Below are 17015 nucleotides of genomic sequence, written 5' to 3' on the forward strand. Positions count from 1 at the left end.
GGCTCATGGGCTTTGCTTGGCATAGTTTCCAAAGTAAAACAAAATAATAATAATGCTAAAGTAGAATCCATAGCAAACTAATATCAAACACGACACTGGAGCACAGAACTGACTGACACAGTGAATAGCAGGCAGGCTGTCAGTGAAGTAGTATAACGGCAAAGAGGCAATGCAATGCGTGTCCGGATTTATTTGAGACAATGTCGCAGAGTTGATGGTCAGTGTCCGAACACAGATTTGCATGCGGGGAGGCAACTTGAGTGAAACCCCGCTATGAGGCTGGCCAAGCCAGGCTAACGTTGTTTGGCATAGAACATAAGATGCTGCTTCTTGAAGCATCAATTTTCTGTTTGGTAAGACTCAGAGCCATAGAGTAAGACAGAGTTACGACATTGAGAGGGCAGAAAACAGCCTGGTCACGTGGTTCATGTACTCGCGCGAGCCCATGACTCCAATGCATTCCATAAACTTCCGGTTGTACCTTTTCAATAGAAGTCTATGTAGAAGAGCCTAGCCCCGTGAAGTGAACGGAGATGTCGTAACTTAGTCTTACTCTATGGCTCTGGTAAGACTCAGCCACCCGCTGATGTACAGAGAGCACCTCAAATTAACACAGGGACATGCAGTGTTAGCATACCAGACTAGATAAAAGCATTTATGAGCATTTGACCCCTTTCTGACAGCAACTCGTTCCTTCTGTTTCCCATGAGCTTTGTTGATGGTGTTTGAGAAAGACAGCATGGCAGGATCTTCCTCTGCCACTGCCTGGGTGTAAAGATCCCAGGCAGGCAGCTGCCTGGGAATCCAGGGGATGCACCAAAACAGACTTGGGTGCAAAGTACTTATTGCTTCAAGTACTTAATAAATAACAGTAAAAGCATTTTCTAGCACATTATTGCCTTTTATTTAAACAGTTATCGACACGCGCACCGACTGAAAACGTTGTCAAATATGTACAAGAATATAAAAAAAGGAATACAAAACCAGAAGAAAATAATAATGTCTAAGTTCCATGGTGGGGGGGGGGGATTGTGGATTCATCAGTTCATGTTTAGCTGTTGCTGATGTTTTTCTCCCAACACCAACAGGTGGCGCTACTGATCAGTCCATCCCTCCAATATCATGTTGTTTGTAGGACTGTGATACCTGGAGTCCTGTTGAAGTAACAACAGTAGTTAGAAATGACAAAACCGTAAATGTACGGCAACAGTCAAATCAATTCAATCCATTATAAAACAAAGGATTTTAATAAAATAATCCATTTAGATGGTATTATTCTTTGCAGATCTACAAGCTGAACGTGGCACATTGTGCCACGTTTTCAGACCTGCTATAGCAGGGATATTCAACTAGATTAGGCAAGGGGGCCACAACTGTAGAATGATTGTGTGTGGGGGGGCCGCACAGCGTGCGTGCAGAGCGTGAAATTTGTGCGTTCTCAAAATGCATTTTTCGTCAATGAGCACCAGCTGAACACACACACACACACACACACACACACACACCCCTCTAGTCTAAAGAAACTGGTGTCTGTCTCGTTTCTCTCCAAAAACCCTTGAATATGATATAATATGATTAAGGATTACTGTCATTATGATAATCTCACACTTATTGCACACAACATACCTGTAGCTTTCATTAGCTCTCTCTCTCTCTCTCTCTAAAATAAATATATAAATATATTTTGTAACTTTTTCAAAATTGTTCCAAGGGTATTGTAGTAGGGGACGCTCCGTGGGCCGCATTTGGTTGAATACCCCTGTGCTATAGTATTTACGCTATTTTTGTCCCTGAATATCCAAAACCTTTCAGGAAATGGCTATTTAGCCGTGTTCCAAACGATCCAATTAGTTTAGTCACTCGCTAAAGCTCTTGCCTCAGACTTCACTTTCACTTAAGACATTTTTAAATTAGCAGATGTGCTATTTTTGCTACTTTTGTGAGACAGTGTATTATGACCAAGTAAGGCATTAGTAAGGCATAAGGAATTAAGGCATGAACACAAAAAGTTGAAATATGGCAAAACGAGGTGGGCATGGTTTCTGCCCGACCGTAATGATCTACACCACAGTATCAATATAGTAGTAGTGTAGAGCATACAATAGTACACAAGAGAGATTTAATGTTTGGAAAACAATACTACCATGAATGGCTTTTGTTTAGTTTGTTTTGACCATGTTATGTTATTATTAAAAAACAAAGGGTTTGACACAAATCTAAATCTTTATGAAAGCAATAAAGATCAATACAAAATATAATATTTCAATGCAAACTGGGTGTTGCATTGTTTCCAGGCACTGTTGTCATAAGAGGCAGCGTATAAGCACACAGGACTCACTACAAACCAGTTGTTTCACCTGGATGGTTGTGGTTTAACAGGACGTAGGTGGTAGTGTTTCACCTGGATGGGTGTGGTTTAACAGGACGTAGGAGGTACTGTTTCACCTGGATGGGTGTGGTTTAACAGGACGTAGGTGGTAGTGTTTCACCTGGATGGGTGTGGTTTAACAGGACGTAGGAGGTACTGTTTCACCTGGATGGGTGTGGTTTAACAGGACGTAGGTGGTAGTGTTTCACCTGGATGGGTGTGGTTTAACAGGACGTAGGAGGTAGTGTTTCACCTGGATGGGTGTGGTTTAACAGGACGTAGGAGGTAGTGCACACTGCTGGCACACAACAAGACAGGCGGGGGAAGACTGTATATTGTGTAGCCAGCTAACATGCCATTGCTAATGTCAACTAGCAATGAAACGTACTTAATTTTTTTGTTTCAGAAAGCTCGTAGAGCACTGAGTCTGACGTACTGTACGCATCCTAACTGGGTCACGGTCCCCCCCACTCTGAATGGCCATAGACATGTTTAATGTTGTGGCACGGTGTTCCAAATATAAACAAATAAGACGGGTGGTTTGACTCATATGGGTACTATGAAGCATCAACTGATGTTGAGAAAACGCTGTGTTACTGCTGCCAAATTAATTATATTTTCGACAGAAACAGACTGACTCACAAACGATACATAGACACCTCTCCGACAATAGCGCAGGGACAATTTGTTTATTTTTGGACCGCAATTCCCTGTTCATTTTCCTCATAGACATTTCAAAAAGTATTTATATAAAGACGTTGATGTACACCACGGACAAAGACAACTCGAGATTTGACGACAAATGACAGTAAACACAATATTTTGGGCCGATCAAATAATTTGCAAGAAGAAAAACATGGCAGGATACAACACTTTGTTTTGTTTTTCTTCTTACAAATTATTTGATCAGCGAAAAACATTATTTATTGTCATGATGTGTCACAACTCCAGTTGGCTTTGTCCGTGGCGTAATCGTCTTTAAATAAATACTTTTTGAAAAGTCTGAGGAAAATGAATGAGAAATTCACTTCTGGTTCTAGCGTCGTCATGAAAGGGGGCTACGGCGCTCTATTGGCATTCAATGTAGTTAGCTTAGCTGATGCGAGCTGACGAGACGAGAACACGCATCAAGCACACAGCGTGTGGGACACAGGACATAAGGGTCGTTCCCCCGACGAAACACCTGGTTTTTAGGGAGTCCCATAAGCACACGCCAACTACACAACCGAAGCACACAGACACCAAAACACAACACAACACACACAATGTGGAGAAGCGTACCTGCAAAGTGCCAAACACACACGAAGGTAAAAAACCCACACAAGCCCAGGGAGGAGCGAGGCAGGAGCAGGAGGTAGGAGGGGGTCAGAGGAGGCCAAGCAGGAGGTAGATGAAACTAGCCACAGCAGGAGAGCCAGCTAGCACCCAAGGGAGAGAAGCTGCACCCACCATGCAGCCCTGATGGGATCGGGCCTGTTCTGTCGCTACACTATTGGGCATGGACAGATCATTCTATACGTTGGCCATCAATGACAGCATTTAGCTACAATGGACATGTGGTTCATCATTTAACTTCTTTTGAACTAGAGTTAACACCAATATATGATTTGATAACTTATAAAGTAGGCCTTGAATCCGGGGAGGGAGTGGGGAGCCGATAGTCCTCTACCTACACCTGGTGTAGAACATTGTGATAAGAATGTAAGTATTCCGGATCAGTCTAGACTGGACTGAATATTCTCAATCATAATGGTCTACACCAGGTGTCCCATATCTTTCTTACACCAAGAACCACTTTCATATAGTCAATGTGTTTGTGGACCGCGGAGATTAAATCTATCTTTTATTAGAATAGTCATTTCTAACCATTACATCTACGGCTTTGAGCTAGGATGTAGATTTTAATTTTTCTGGTCATCATGGATATTGTCACATCTATGACACTTGTTCCTGTATTGGCAAATATTCTAATTATTTATTATTACTGAGATCTCATCATAAAACGGGAAATGTCCTGCTGCCGATATATCGGCTGTTATTAGACTTTTATGAAGCTGATGTGACAGATTTGTTATCTTTTACAGATTTTGAATAAGGCTAACCCATTGGTTAACCCAGTGGTTAACCCATTAAAACCGGGAAAGCATCCGTGTCATTTTCAATTTTAGCGTTGGCTATTCAAAAATAGCAGATATAAAACACATATACACACATACAGTATACCCACACTTTGTGCCGTGCTGTGTGCGAGCTTGTACATTTATTTTCAAAGTGCAAGAACTACTGATTTAGAAGGCATTTGTAGAATCGGCCACAGGTCTAAATGCGTTAAACTAAAGTTCAGTTTAGGTGCTTTATATAATTGATTGTTTTCTTGTTAATTGTACAAAAAAAGTTAAATTCATATAAGACAATACAGACAATAAATCTGTAATATGTGGCCTAGGATTCTGTCTAACCCGGGATCGGACCCAACGATGTGTGGGTCTGCATTTGTTGGTCTAGGGGGCATGTTGGTGCAGACTGAAGGCTGGGCTCAGTGCCAGCAGGAGGCAGGACTAGCAGGCTAGCAGAAGATTAGTGCAGCTCTACATTTCTTGTGGCGTAGCTTGTGGCATCCTTACCTGCCCCAAGACCCACCTCTGCTCGGCCCTTCATCCCTACTGCTCCTGTCCCGGCGCTTCCCAGGGCCTCTGGTGGGTAGGAGGGCCGCTCTCCCCGGTAGGGCTTGGGCCTGAACGGGTAGTCTTTGTCTTTACCTTTGGAGCCTTTCGGCCGGCCCGCCGCCTTCTTCTTTGACTTGCTGTCGCCCTTCACTCCCAGCAATGGATGAACCTCTGTACAGAAAATCACACCGAATCCGAACGTGAACCTTTGGTCTTTTGCTTCAATAGTGGTACATTTATACATATGACTACCACAAAAAAAAAAGAGATTGCAAAGTGCAAAAACAAAAAAAACTACATTCGCACTTTTTATTGTCCCCTTGGGGAAATGTGCCCTCTGCATGATTTGACCCATCCAAACTACTTTTGCAGCAGTGAGCAGCTACGGTGCAGTGCCCGGGGACCAACTCCAGTACCTTGGTCAAGGGCACTGGCAGGAGTATGTGCCCAATATGCATGTCTTTTGGTATGGCAGGAAACCAAATTACCCAGAGGAAGCCCAACGGGAAAGACGGAGATAACACGCAAACTCCACACAGACAGGGATCCCTTCTTGCTGTTTAACAATGACTATGACCAATGACTAGTCTAAACTAAGTACAGTATGCACCCTAAGTTGACTATACATGCCAAGCATGTATACTCAACTTTACTGGAGAACTGCCAGAAAATGCAATCTTGAGCAGTCCGGGAGCAGCCATGATTCAACTGTTGCACCTTTTTTATGTCTGGATACATGATATAGTGCCTAATGAATTTGGCACATGTAGGTGAAATCATAATTGGACTTCAAGTCAAACATGAAGTCTTCAATGTCCAACACCGATAGAATATGTAATTTTTCACCAGATGCATGTGTAAAGTTTACAACGTTTCAATCAACTTTAGGCCCTCAAAATCTGTTCTGTTCTGATCTGTTGGCACTGGTCAGTGCTCTGGTCCTAATAACATATTGTTCTCTCCCTTTACCGTCAATGGGAACACCCTGCAGTTCTATAGTGGTGGTCCGGGCCTTCTTCTTGGTGGGGCCTCCTTCAGAGGAGGGCTGTCGCTTCTTGTCTCCGCCTGCCTCCGCCTCCCCGGCGCCTGCCTGGGAGGCGTCGGGCGGGGGGCCGAAGGGGTTCTCCTCGGGGTCTTCCACCTCTGGAGCGATGGGGAGGTACAGCAAGGCTTTGTAGTCCTCGAGCTCCTCGTCACTATATGAGAATAACACACACACACACACCTCACTGCTTTGCACTTCAAACCTGTACCAAAGTGGTTCTTAATGTGGGGTCCGGGGTCCCCCAGGCGTCCTTGACAGAGTTCCATGGGATCCCCAGCAAAATGTGTTGATCTGTCATCAAAATAATTTTAACAACTTTTAACCGTGTATATATTAGCTACCAGAATTTGAAAATAATCTACAAGCTCACAACCTTCTGCAATGCGACGTGTTGTGAGCTTGTACAAAAAGTGAAAAATGTGGAATATTATTAGTGAGACATTTTAACAACACAAATAATGTAACCCGGCATAGAATATTTTCTGGTGGGAGTCAGGGTTATGGAGAAGATAAGACACATACTGTACGTATGAAAGAGAAGACAAGACATCAGAGGAGATAAGGGCAGTGGATTGTGATATTTAGTGACTAAATCTACCATGTTCCATAATTCTTGATTCTCTGATAATGTGTAATAAATAAATTACCTGCTGCAGAAAGCCACTATGGGGTCAACAGTGGTTACATCAACCACCTCATCCTCCTCAGCATCTGCACCTGAAGGACACATCAAGGATAAGGTCATTATAATCAATGATAAATCTGATTGTGACTACACAACTAAACAAAAAAGTGATGTTCACAACGTCAATTTGTAATCATATCACCTCCCTTTACGAAGAAAACTTTGGATGTCAGAAGGAGCATGTATTTGCCTTAACATAGCAATTCCTGATCACTTTTTCCCCCCTTTTTTTTTAAAGATTCGCCTATGCATATAGGGTCAAAGTGATTAAAATGATTGTTATGCTATGTTGTTACCGCACCCTACTTTCAGAACCACTGAAGGCAATGTGTGGCTTACCCGTCTGCTCTGGTTCGCTCTTATCCTCATCCTCGATATCGAACTCGGACTCACGCTCCTCATACTCAACATTTTCATCAAGCTCTTTGAAGTCTGGGGCGAAAGCGCTCCAGTTTTCCTACAAACACAAGACAACGTGTTCAACACCATCATGTCTAGTGAACGTCTGAATGTCTAGTGTTGCAGCTCGTTTGAAGGACATTAACATTCATTACAATTTGCTGTCGGGTGGAAACCTCAAAGGAATAAAAAGATCAAATCGTTTCGCAATGTGATACATTTTGAGCTTGTAGATCTGCTATTTTTGCTACTTTTGTGTGACACTAGTATGAACAAGTAGGACACACATTTACGAAATAATCTATTAACTAAAAATAAAAAGTTAAAATCTTGATTAAGAGGTTTCTGCCCAATAGGTTGCAACGATATATTGTCACTAGTACAGGCGATAGATATCATTGTAAAATATCATAGATTTGTTTATACATTTTGGGTGACAATGACATGCTTGCAGAGAACGGTTTTAAAAGTTAACAAGCCGACAGGTTAAGCCTAGCTCACAGTACAAGAGACACACAAAGAAAAACATTCTAATGAAAGAAAGAGGACTGAGAACCCATCAGAGCTGAAGTTGACCAGAAAAAGAACCTCAAATGAACCATCAATACGAACGTAAAAATAACAATGTCTGTTTTTTCTTCTGTTGGTCTACTTCTTGGTCCTCTTGAAGAGGACGAGTACAGTTCGTTTAAGACCATTTGAATAGTTTGATAACTGTTGCACACATAGCTGAAAGTAGTTTAGAATATTAGTCCATACTCAACCCGAGTATGGACTAATATTCTACCCGCAACAATCGAATCATCAAAAAACGGAATCATTCAAGAAAACAAGTTGCACAGCAAGGATTCTTATGTGAACCCCGTCTTACAGTCCACTTACCACTTGGTTCTGAGCCCAGATGGACACCACGCCGCTAGAGATGGAAGCTATGATGGGACGCACAGGATGCCACTGTGGAAAGAGGAAAGGTTACATAAATCAATGCATCTTCATCAGGGAATGAACACTCAGTTTTCCCACTAGTACTGTCATTATACCATGCCTGAGGAAGGTCGTGTGTGGCTGCAACGTAAAAGAATGTTGCTCAATAAATCCTTTATATACCATGCAAGTGGGTAATCTTCTATTGCTGATGTTCACTGTTTCACCTATGCCACTTTTAATCCAGGTGTGCTAGCCTACTGGAGGACTGCAGCTGACTTATCCTGTGCTGGTGGTGGTACAGTCTTTTTTACTTTGTGTATTAAGCCTGGTTCGTACATTGTCGTCAGTCATCTCAAATAGCCAATCTACAAATCCACAATGCATTATCATCGTGTTGCACTTCATTTTTGATTGATTTTCTGTGTTCAACACTTGAAACACGCTCTGATCCGTAACGCCCGTTTGCAGACAGTGTTGACTGCCTCGTTCGACAGACACTTGCTCTTTGATCTGAGATCGGTGGATGTTCACTTCACTTGCAATGCAGAGCCAACAGGCGCAATTGAACTGAACATCAAATAATCTGGGATCCGTTAGCAGGAACCGTAAATGCAAATGTGATGGAACCGGTTCTGAACCTTCCAGCCCCCCTTAGCTGCATGTACATACAGCAACGTCAAGAAGCAGCTCTCCTCTGGTTCCGTGGAGGATTTTCACCAGGTTGCCGATGCTCTTCTCCCAGATGTAGAGGGCGTGCTGCCTGGCTGAACCCGCCACGATGTACTCACCATCCCCTGAAAAACAGCACCGCTTCCACGGTGTCCTGCAGGACAAGGGAGGACAGGGAACAGGGGAGGACAGGGAACAGGGGAGGACAGGGAACAGGGGAGGACACAGAGAGAGGGGAGCAAACGAGTGGCATGAGAGGCACAGAAGAATCGAAGAGGTCGGAATTACTGCCCTACTGCTGGACCAAATTAGGCCCCTACATACCGAACTGACTTGTCCTGACGACTATAGGCTATAATAACAATGGGAGATTAGTCTGTATAGCTGTCTTACAGTGCAAGCGCAGTGTTAATCAGGTGAAGTACTCCCTCTTACGGTATAAAGGTTATGGTGGTGTAAGTGACTTTAAGTGTTAAATAGTTCGTTAGTTAGTTAGTTTCATTTATTGTCCACAATGTGGAAATTTGTCTTCGGTCTCATAACAACAGTTAACAACAAAACAAACACTTAAACACAATTATGTCCAGGACAACAGTGACAAATACATTCAAAACGAGACATGGTATCATTTACTGCCTTAATGGCATCATATGTTTGCAATGATTGCAAAAACCTTTTTGATTTAACTTCAACCAAATAAATATCATGTACAGTTTCATTAATATATATGTAAACTCCAGAGAAATTTAACAGAAAACACAAAGGATCAGGTATTGTTGGGATTCAAGGTTAAAGGTTCATGTGGTTAATTAGAGGCGCTGCAGCTCCAGTACCTGTTGACCAGGTCTTGGAGTTTCTGCATGGGTTCAGGTTCTCCGTCTCTGCCGCAGGTCATGATCTCCCTGCCGTCATAGACCCTGATGATTCTGTCCGCTGTGTTGATAAGGAAACAGCTGACAGACAGACAGAGAGAACAGAGGCAGGGAGGGGGCATGCTTATTCACTTGTCTTAAACAGTATATAATTCTGTGCACAAATATATATGGCACACATATAGCACAGAAATATGTTTCTATTTAGTTGTATCCCCATACGGTAGTATTGCCTGAGATGCTGAATTAATCTAGGCTCGCACACTGGTATCAAGAGTTGTTTTTGTACATCATGTGTACACTACGGCGGATATTTCAGCATTGTGGGATCTCTGCAGTTTGTTAAGATGACATAGCTTCCATTGTTGGTGCGTTTAACTGATAAAGATACCGTGCCAGCTCAGATTAAAAGCCTCGACTTGCATTGCAACTCAACTGCGCTACTTAGTGGCTGTAGGTGGGGTAGGTCACTTTTTGCCTAAGTAGTACTTGTCTTTGAAATTAGTCATTTTAAAATCAGAGCATATTTTAAATGATGGGGATTGGCTATGTTAAGCCTGGTCAAATTCTGATTCTTTGTAGATTTTATCCCATTGTACTCTGCAGGTGCTTTACAACTCAACTGTCATAATATTCAAACTGCTGCATACATCATGTCACGGCCGACAAATCATATCAATGTTCACTGACAACCAAAAGCTACATTACACAGGCATTGAAGTGTATATGCATGTATACATGTATGTACAGTATGTAATGTATAGATCAGTGGTTCTCAAACGGTGTGCCGTGAGACAAGTACAGGTGTGACTGTGACAAGCGATTTTATGTCAAGGTGCCATAACAGCAAGTTTGATTCCTGAGCCCGACAGACTTTTGCTGTGTGTCACTCACGGCCTCTTTGCCCGTTTTTTTGTCAAATGTCTTTTATCAATAAAGGCATAGAAGTCCCCCCAAATAAATAAATCTCATCACTAATGTTCAGTTGAGCCCTTTTAATACTGGTGTGCCTTGAGATTTGGACTTCCCCATTAGTGTGCCTTGGGCACCAAAACATGCAACTGGTGAAATAAAGATTTGACCAATGAAATTATTTAACCCATTTTGGGCGGGAACCCCTTTAGCTATCGAAAAATAGTGGATCTACAAGCTCATAGCACGCCATCGAGTGGCGCGCTACGAGCTTGTAGGTCTGCTATTTTTGAAAAATCGAACGACTGACATAGAAACATAGCATTTTCAGAAAACTGTCAGGATGTAGAAGACATTATTAGAATATGATATCAGGTCAAAATGGGTTAACAACTGCAGGGGTACATTAAAAGATCAACAGTCGCACAGGACACCTAGTGGATTTCCTGACAGGCATTTGGTCCCCATTCCTTCACGTGTCACTCACCTGCCCTTGCGCGCAAACTCAATGGACTTGATAGCTGTCGTGTTACTGGTTCCTGTGGTCACTCTGAAGGACGCCACCAGCTCCTGAGTGTGTATGTTCAACACCAGGATCTACGCACAACACCACAACACCATGAGATGAGACAAGTGTCCTGGGATTTTGTGACAACCGTATACTCACCGCCCATATTAGGTACACTTAACACACAACTTATCCTTAACACATTCCCTCCCGTTACTATAGGCGGGATCGTGAGGCCAGTGCCAGGCCAATGTGCGAAAAACACAGAAGAAGAGACCTCCATATTTGAGCCACATCCTCATGTGTTGACTCGCAATGGATTAACTTTCTTAGCACGATGAAGGTTTACGAGTTTTATATGGTCCCAAAGATCGTAGTTTGTCTCATTTTGAGGAGAAAAAGGAGTACCGGTAATAAACGTGAGCACAGCCATGTGTGCGTCGGATCTGGATGTAGGTGTTTCTACCATGCGACCAATATATGTAATTTATTATTATTTGTAATGCTGGATTATTGCTTATTAATCAAATCTCGTGATTTTGTGGATGGCACAGCACAGATTGTGTTAACCCATTAAAACCGTGAAAGCATAATTTTAGATTTTAACCACTTCAACCATTATTTTATAATAAATATGAAAAGAGAATACGATGTAAAAAACCCACAGCATTTACCTTTCCCTTGGCATTGCCAGTGTATATGTACTCGCCACGCCTGTCGAAGGCTGCTACTACGTTGAGGTCAGAGTCGTCGTCCACAGGAAGGACCACGTGTTTGGAATCCGATAACGTCAACAGAACCGGAGCAGACTTCATGGGACACACCAGAACCTTGTCTCTAAAACACACAGGAACAATTCCACTTTAGTATTCCAATTTGTCAATCCATCCTCTACCTTTAAGCCTTTCAACCTGGCATGTAATTTGTCACAACAATAGCTAATATAGCATTGTAAGCGTGTAGATCGGCAGTTTTTGTAGGCCGAGTTTTATAATGGTGATTCTCCAAAAACGTTAAAAGGACCCCCAGCTTAGAAGGCATTAGGCCACAGATCCCCATAACTCTGAGCGTGCACAAATGGTATCAAATGGACCCAATAAGGGTTAATATGGTTCCATTTATACTCTCAGAAAACAGGCCAATCTGATTCCTTACTATATCACTATATATATTTTTGGGGGACTGCCTGGAACCGCACCAGGACACTTTGGGGTCCCTGGACCCCCACTTCAAAACACTCACAGGTCTCTGGGATGGTACTGCAGTTTGAGGATGGGCGAGGGGAAACGGAACCTCTGGTCACAGTCCCCTGTCAGGACGTCCCACTGTGACACAATGTTGTCTGTTGATGCACTCACCAGCTTGTGACCGTCTCGACTCCAACTGCAACACACACACACACACACACACACACACACACACACACACACACACACACACACACACACACACACACACACACACACACACACACACACTTACTTCAAGGTATAAGACAGTGGTTCTCAAATGGCTTTAGAGACCTGAATTTTTTATCACACCAGGAAAACACTAGGACATGGTGTGCGTGTGTGTGTGTGTGTGTGTGTGTGTGTGTGTGGGTGTGTGTGTGCGTGTGGGGTTATGGTCACACCGGTCTTTGTTTCTGTCCAAGTGGGTGTCTTTTTTCAATGGTTCTCGAATGAACGGAGCATTTTGGTGGCATTGTGCGCCTTTAACGTGTTGTCTGGTGTGCCCACCACCACCATGCCCATAACCTAAAAGACCCAATATATTACCATAAAGAGCAGACAGGATGGATATGTGCGCTGATGATTTTAGCGATGCCTCGTGTGAGGAAGTCCCAGATGACAATGCGGCCGTCGTTGCATCCCACCGCCAGCAGGGTGCCCCAGCGGTTGAAGGTACACGTGAGTGCCATGCTAATACAGTCCAGGGTGCCATCTGCCTCCTAAAAAGACACATACACCACATCTGTACAGCTTTTCACAACTCAAGCACTTTCCCATAATATTTGTAGAATAGATAGATTCATTGTAGACAGACAGACAGACAGTCTGTTTTACGTCATCAATACGAGTACGTTTTTATAAAAGACCAAAGACACGACTTGTTATCTAAACCCAGGCCAAGACCTGCTGCAATGGTGTCCACTGTCCAGGCCTTTCGTTTTTTGCGGTGCTAGTGTCATCATATCCATATGGAGCCCGGGGTTCGGGCATCCTGACCTGAACACGGTCTCACTCGCGGCGATATCCATTTATGAGTCATAAATGGTCATAAATTATGACTAACGATACTTTCAGACGGGCATCGATTAACGCAGTCGTTATCGCCTGGATCATCAACTACAGGTCTGCACCTGGTCAGCTCATGAGGGGCGTGATAATGCATGTGTTAAATACGCTTGCGTTGTCGCCCCTTAACTTCTCCGTACCAAAAATCACAGGTCTCATTGAAAATGAATTACTAGGCTCATTAATCACTGCCCATCTGAAATTACCATTATGCTGGCAAGTATGCTCTGAAATACTTGCCAATTTCACAAGAATTTGCACGTTTTCTGACAGCTCAGTTGAGCACATTTACACCAGTGATGCGTGCGCATGATCAAATCTATAGTTAGCTCTCCACTGCACCGAAATTGGCGGTGATACGTTTTGGAAAGCGTCTGTTGCAAAATATCTGCTGTTGAATGGGCGGTGGGAACACCGTCACATCAGACATTGTAGGGAGGTTACATACATACATATTACTACAGCTGCACGTGTGCTCAAAATGCATACACAAAGTGTGGGGCTGTGCGCGGCTGCGCGCACGCACACATGTGTGTGGTTCGTCTCATTCAGACACCAGCTGTCAGCTGTCATATTTGCTGCTCTGAAATGAAACTACGCATATATGCCATATCTTTAACTTATAACATCATAAGCACTTACTCCTGCATTTCTCGAAGGCGAGAAAGGTCTGTAAAATCACTGAAGCAACCGGTAGTATATAGGTTTCCCAGTAGGCTACTCAATTTGTTTCCTAATCATTCTAGACATTTTATTATATTGATTAGTAGAAGAAAATGATGCTGTGTGCACATTGCACTGCTGCAGGCACACAGTATTTATTGTTTTAATTAATACAAAAAATATGAAATATATGATACACCGGACCAAAGATACTCTGAATACAGATATTCATCTGCCCATGTATCCTAAGCACCCTCCAGTACAGTAGTTATTTTTTACAATTTCTCAAATGATTTAAGCATGCGTTTTAGTCGTAGCTAATTTGTCACTGAATGCACCGGAGAGCTAACTTAACTACTAAACTGTCTACTAATGGTGCTAAAATAGCCTATGGCTTGACGTCTTTTTCATCAACAAGCCTGCTTCTTTTCGGTGGTCGAAAGCCGACCAACTTGCTCCTCCGGCTTTCTGCGCTTCTCAACTTGCGACCAAACGTGACCGTACCACCCATTCTAAAGCAGATTTTTGGACAGTAGGAACTAAAGTAATAGTGGATTGACTGATGAAATGGAATAGGAAATGAAAGCAATGTACTACCTTCTCTAACATCAAAACACCCAATACTACATATCACTTTGTAGTAGGCTATTAATTAATTAAAATATGTGCATACCTCTGGATAGTTCTGCCCGAATGATTCTGTAAACAAAGCAAAGAAATATAATGAATAACATAATATATTCAAAATAAAGAATATATACAAGAGAAATAATATAGCCTACGTGTGAAGTGAGGGGCGATCTTATCGTCATACTCATTCCAGCCAATCACAATTTGCATCCTCAATTTTGTCTTCAATCAATGTTTGTGTTTACACAAACACAAAAATTAATTAATTTTCAATGACATTTAATGTTTGTGTTGGGACAAACACTCAAAACTGGCCATTCATTATGGCATTCAATGTTTTTGTTAGGATATGTTAACACATAACCTCAAAGCTGAACTTAGCCCCTCAAAAATATGACTACATATAAATAAATACTAAAATTACTGTTACCATTTACCGCCCGTCGTAAGACAGTGCCGCTGGCCAAAAAGACAGTTTTACAAGCAGCCGATGAGCTTTTTTGTGAGCTTGCTTGTAGATCTGTTCTTTTCCGCGAGTGACAGCACCGTCGTACGACTCAGTATAAAGACAAAGCCATTCATTCTACAATTAATAATTACGTTACTACTATTGTATGTAATGTAACTACGTTACATAATATCCTCCACAGGTTCACAGTACACTAGTTTTGCACAGATAAATACCAGCACAAATACAGTTTAGAGTAATTAAGTAGAACAACTTAATGATTTATTTGACAAATCAAATACCATTGCCATGCTATGCTAACAACAAGCTATTCTCGTTGTGGCAACTAAACGGATCTCGTGAACGTTTCTAGACTAAATAAATTACCAACAAAAAAATATATTTACCGAGCAGTTCTAAGTTCATTGTGAATCAATTAAATATCCAAACAGAATGAATGCAGCGTTGTGTTGTTGTGCACGGCGTCAGTCAACGGTTAGCCTCAGATTTAGCCTCCGATGCTAACATATCAACAGCGCGACTGGCGCCTATCCGTCAACGAAGGACCCCAAACAAAGCGGCAGCACACGTGCCCGAATAGAAATTAATAAACCCTTTGTTATTACCCGTATACGGCATGAACAGATCGTGTTTAACTTAGTTGATCTGATATTATTATTTATTTTAATTGTTGTAATGTTGCATTTCAAATAATAATGGGACCGGACCTACTGAAGCAGTTTCAGTTTAATCAAACCCAATGACTTGTAGTTCACAGTTTCAATCAAAACCAACGTATTATCGGCCAACTGCACATGAAAGAGCCAAGATGCCAAGATTTGAGCCTTAATTGGGCCCTTGGCTAAAAGAGTGAAAATAGCAAATCTACAAGCTCATCTATGAAGCTCACCGAGCACTGCGAAACCGGCCTTGTTTTGGGGGAGCGGAAATCTTTTGAAATAAAATAATATTGTTTTTTTAATGTAAAGCGACCAATCACGTCTTTGTAGCATGAAATTAAGTTTGGGATCGTTTATGAAGAACTAGAACACGTCACGCAGCGCGCGCTTTCGCACAGTTGCAAACACGAGACCAACGTAAACGTTGTGTTTTTGTGTTTAAAATGTGTCCAAAACGCTCTGCGAGGACTTTAGCGTCCACGCCGTGGAAACGTGTGTCGGGCCTCTGTGCGTCATTCCGAAACGGACCAATGAGAGCAGAGCATTATGTAGGTCACACACCGGACGTGTTACGAAACCCAACAGATGGGATAGAAATACAACACCTAGAATAGGAACACAGTAAACTGAGTAAAGTACACAAGTATTGGTAAACGTTGAAAATTATATTATGAATGCAGGCCTAAATCATGCATAAAGAGGGAGCTTTATGCATTTGCATCTTCAAGAGTGTAAATTCAGCCACCAAACATTTGGTTAAATTAATTTGTACATTTTCGAGGTTAAATAACACTGTGCAAGTGCTTCCAAATTAGATTTAATGTTTTCCTGCGACCAAAACTACTAGTCAAATAATTTAGTCAATCTGCTTCTTAAACATTTGGAGAGTCAAGGAAGCAACCAGGTGCACAGGAGGTGTGCAGGTATAACAATGTAAAAATAGTAAAAAGGTGCTCCTTCTTAAACATTTGATTTATTTATTTGTTTTTTGTTTTTAATTGTGATTTATGTTTTGTTTTTAATCTTTTGAAAAATATAAATGTATTTCTTAAATGTAGGAAACAAAAAAGGGGATGTTTTCTCGGTGTCGTGAGTGACCCATACATACCATAGAGATATACCGGTAAGCGGTAATATAAAACGCATCATGCAGTGAGTTCACATCGGTTCACATCTATGTTATCATACATCTACAGCTTGCTTTTGTGATGGAAAAACTGAGCATGCGCACTGCCTGGCGAAAAAG

At 42.1% G+C, this 17015-nt stretch overlaps 1 protein-coding gene across 4 annotated transcripts; it reads right to left on the reverse strand.

The window, feature by feature from the left end:
* Positions 1-890: 890 nt before the first annotated feature.
* Positions 891-15722, reverse strand: rbbp5 (retinoblastoma binding protein 5). 4 transcript variants are annotated; one of them, XM_080783028.1, is made up of 14 exons: positions 15497-15722; positions 14685-14710; positions 12830-13002; positions 12294-12434; positions 11726-11888; positions 11031-11140; positions 9593-9712; positions 8760-8913; positions 8046-8117; positions 7104-7221; positions 6727-6796; positions 6004-6230; positions 5128-5205; positions 891-1154 (listed from the first exon to the last, which is right to left on the reverse strand). In XM_080783028.1, exons 1-14 carry the CDS (start codon positions 15513-15515, stop codon positions 1102-1104), a joined length of 1524 nt encoding a protein of 507 aa, XP_080639154.1. In that variant the 5' UTR covers positions 15516-15722; the 3' UTR covers positions 891-1101. The 4 variants fall into 4 exon arrangements, with proteins under 4 accessions (XP_080639154.1, XP_080639153.1, XP_080639152.1 ...); XM_080783027.1 differs by having other exon boundaries at positions 5009-5205; XM_080783026.1 differs by having other exon boundaries at positions 4993-5205.
* Positions 15723-17015: the final 1293 nt, after the last annotated feature.

The sequence above is a fragment of the Protomyctophum bolini genome, assembly GCF_963924005.1.
Source record: "Protomyctophum bolini genome assembly, chromosome: 2".
Taxonomy (NCBI): domain Eukaryota; kingdom Metazoa; phylum Chordata; class Actinopteri; order Myctophiformes; family Myctophidae; genus Protomyctophum; species Protomyctophum bolini.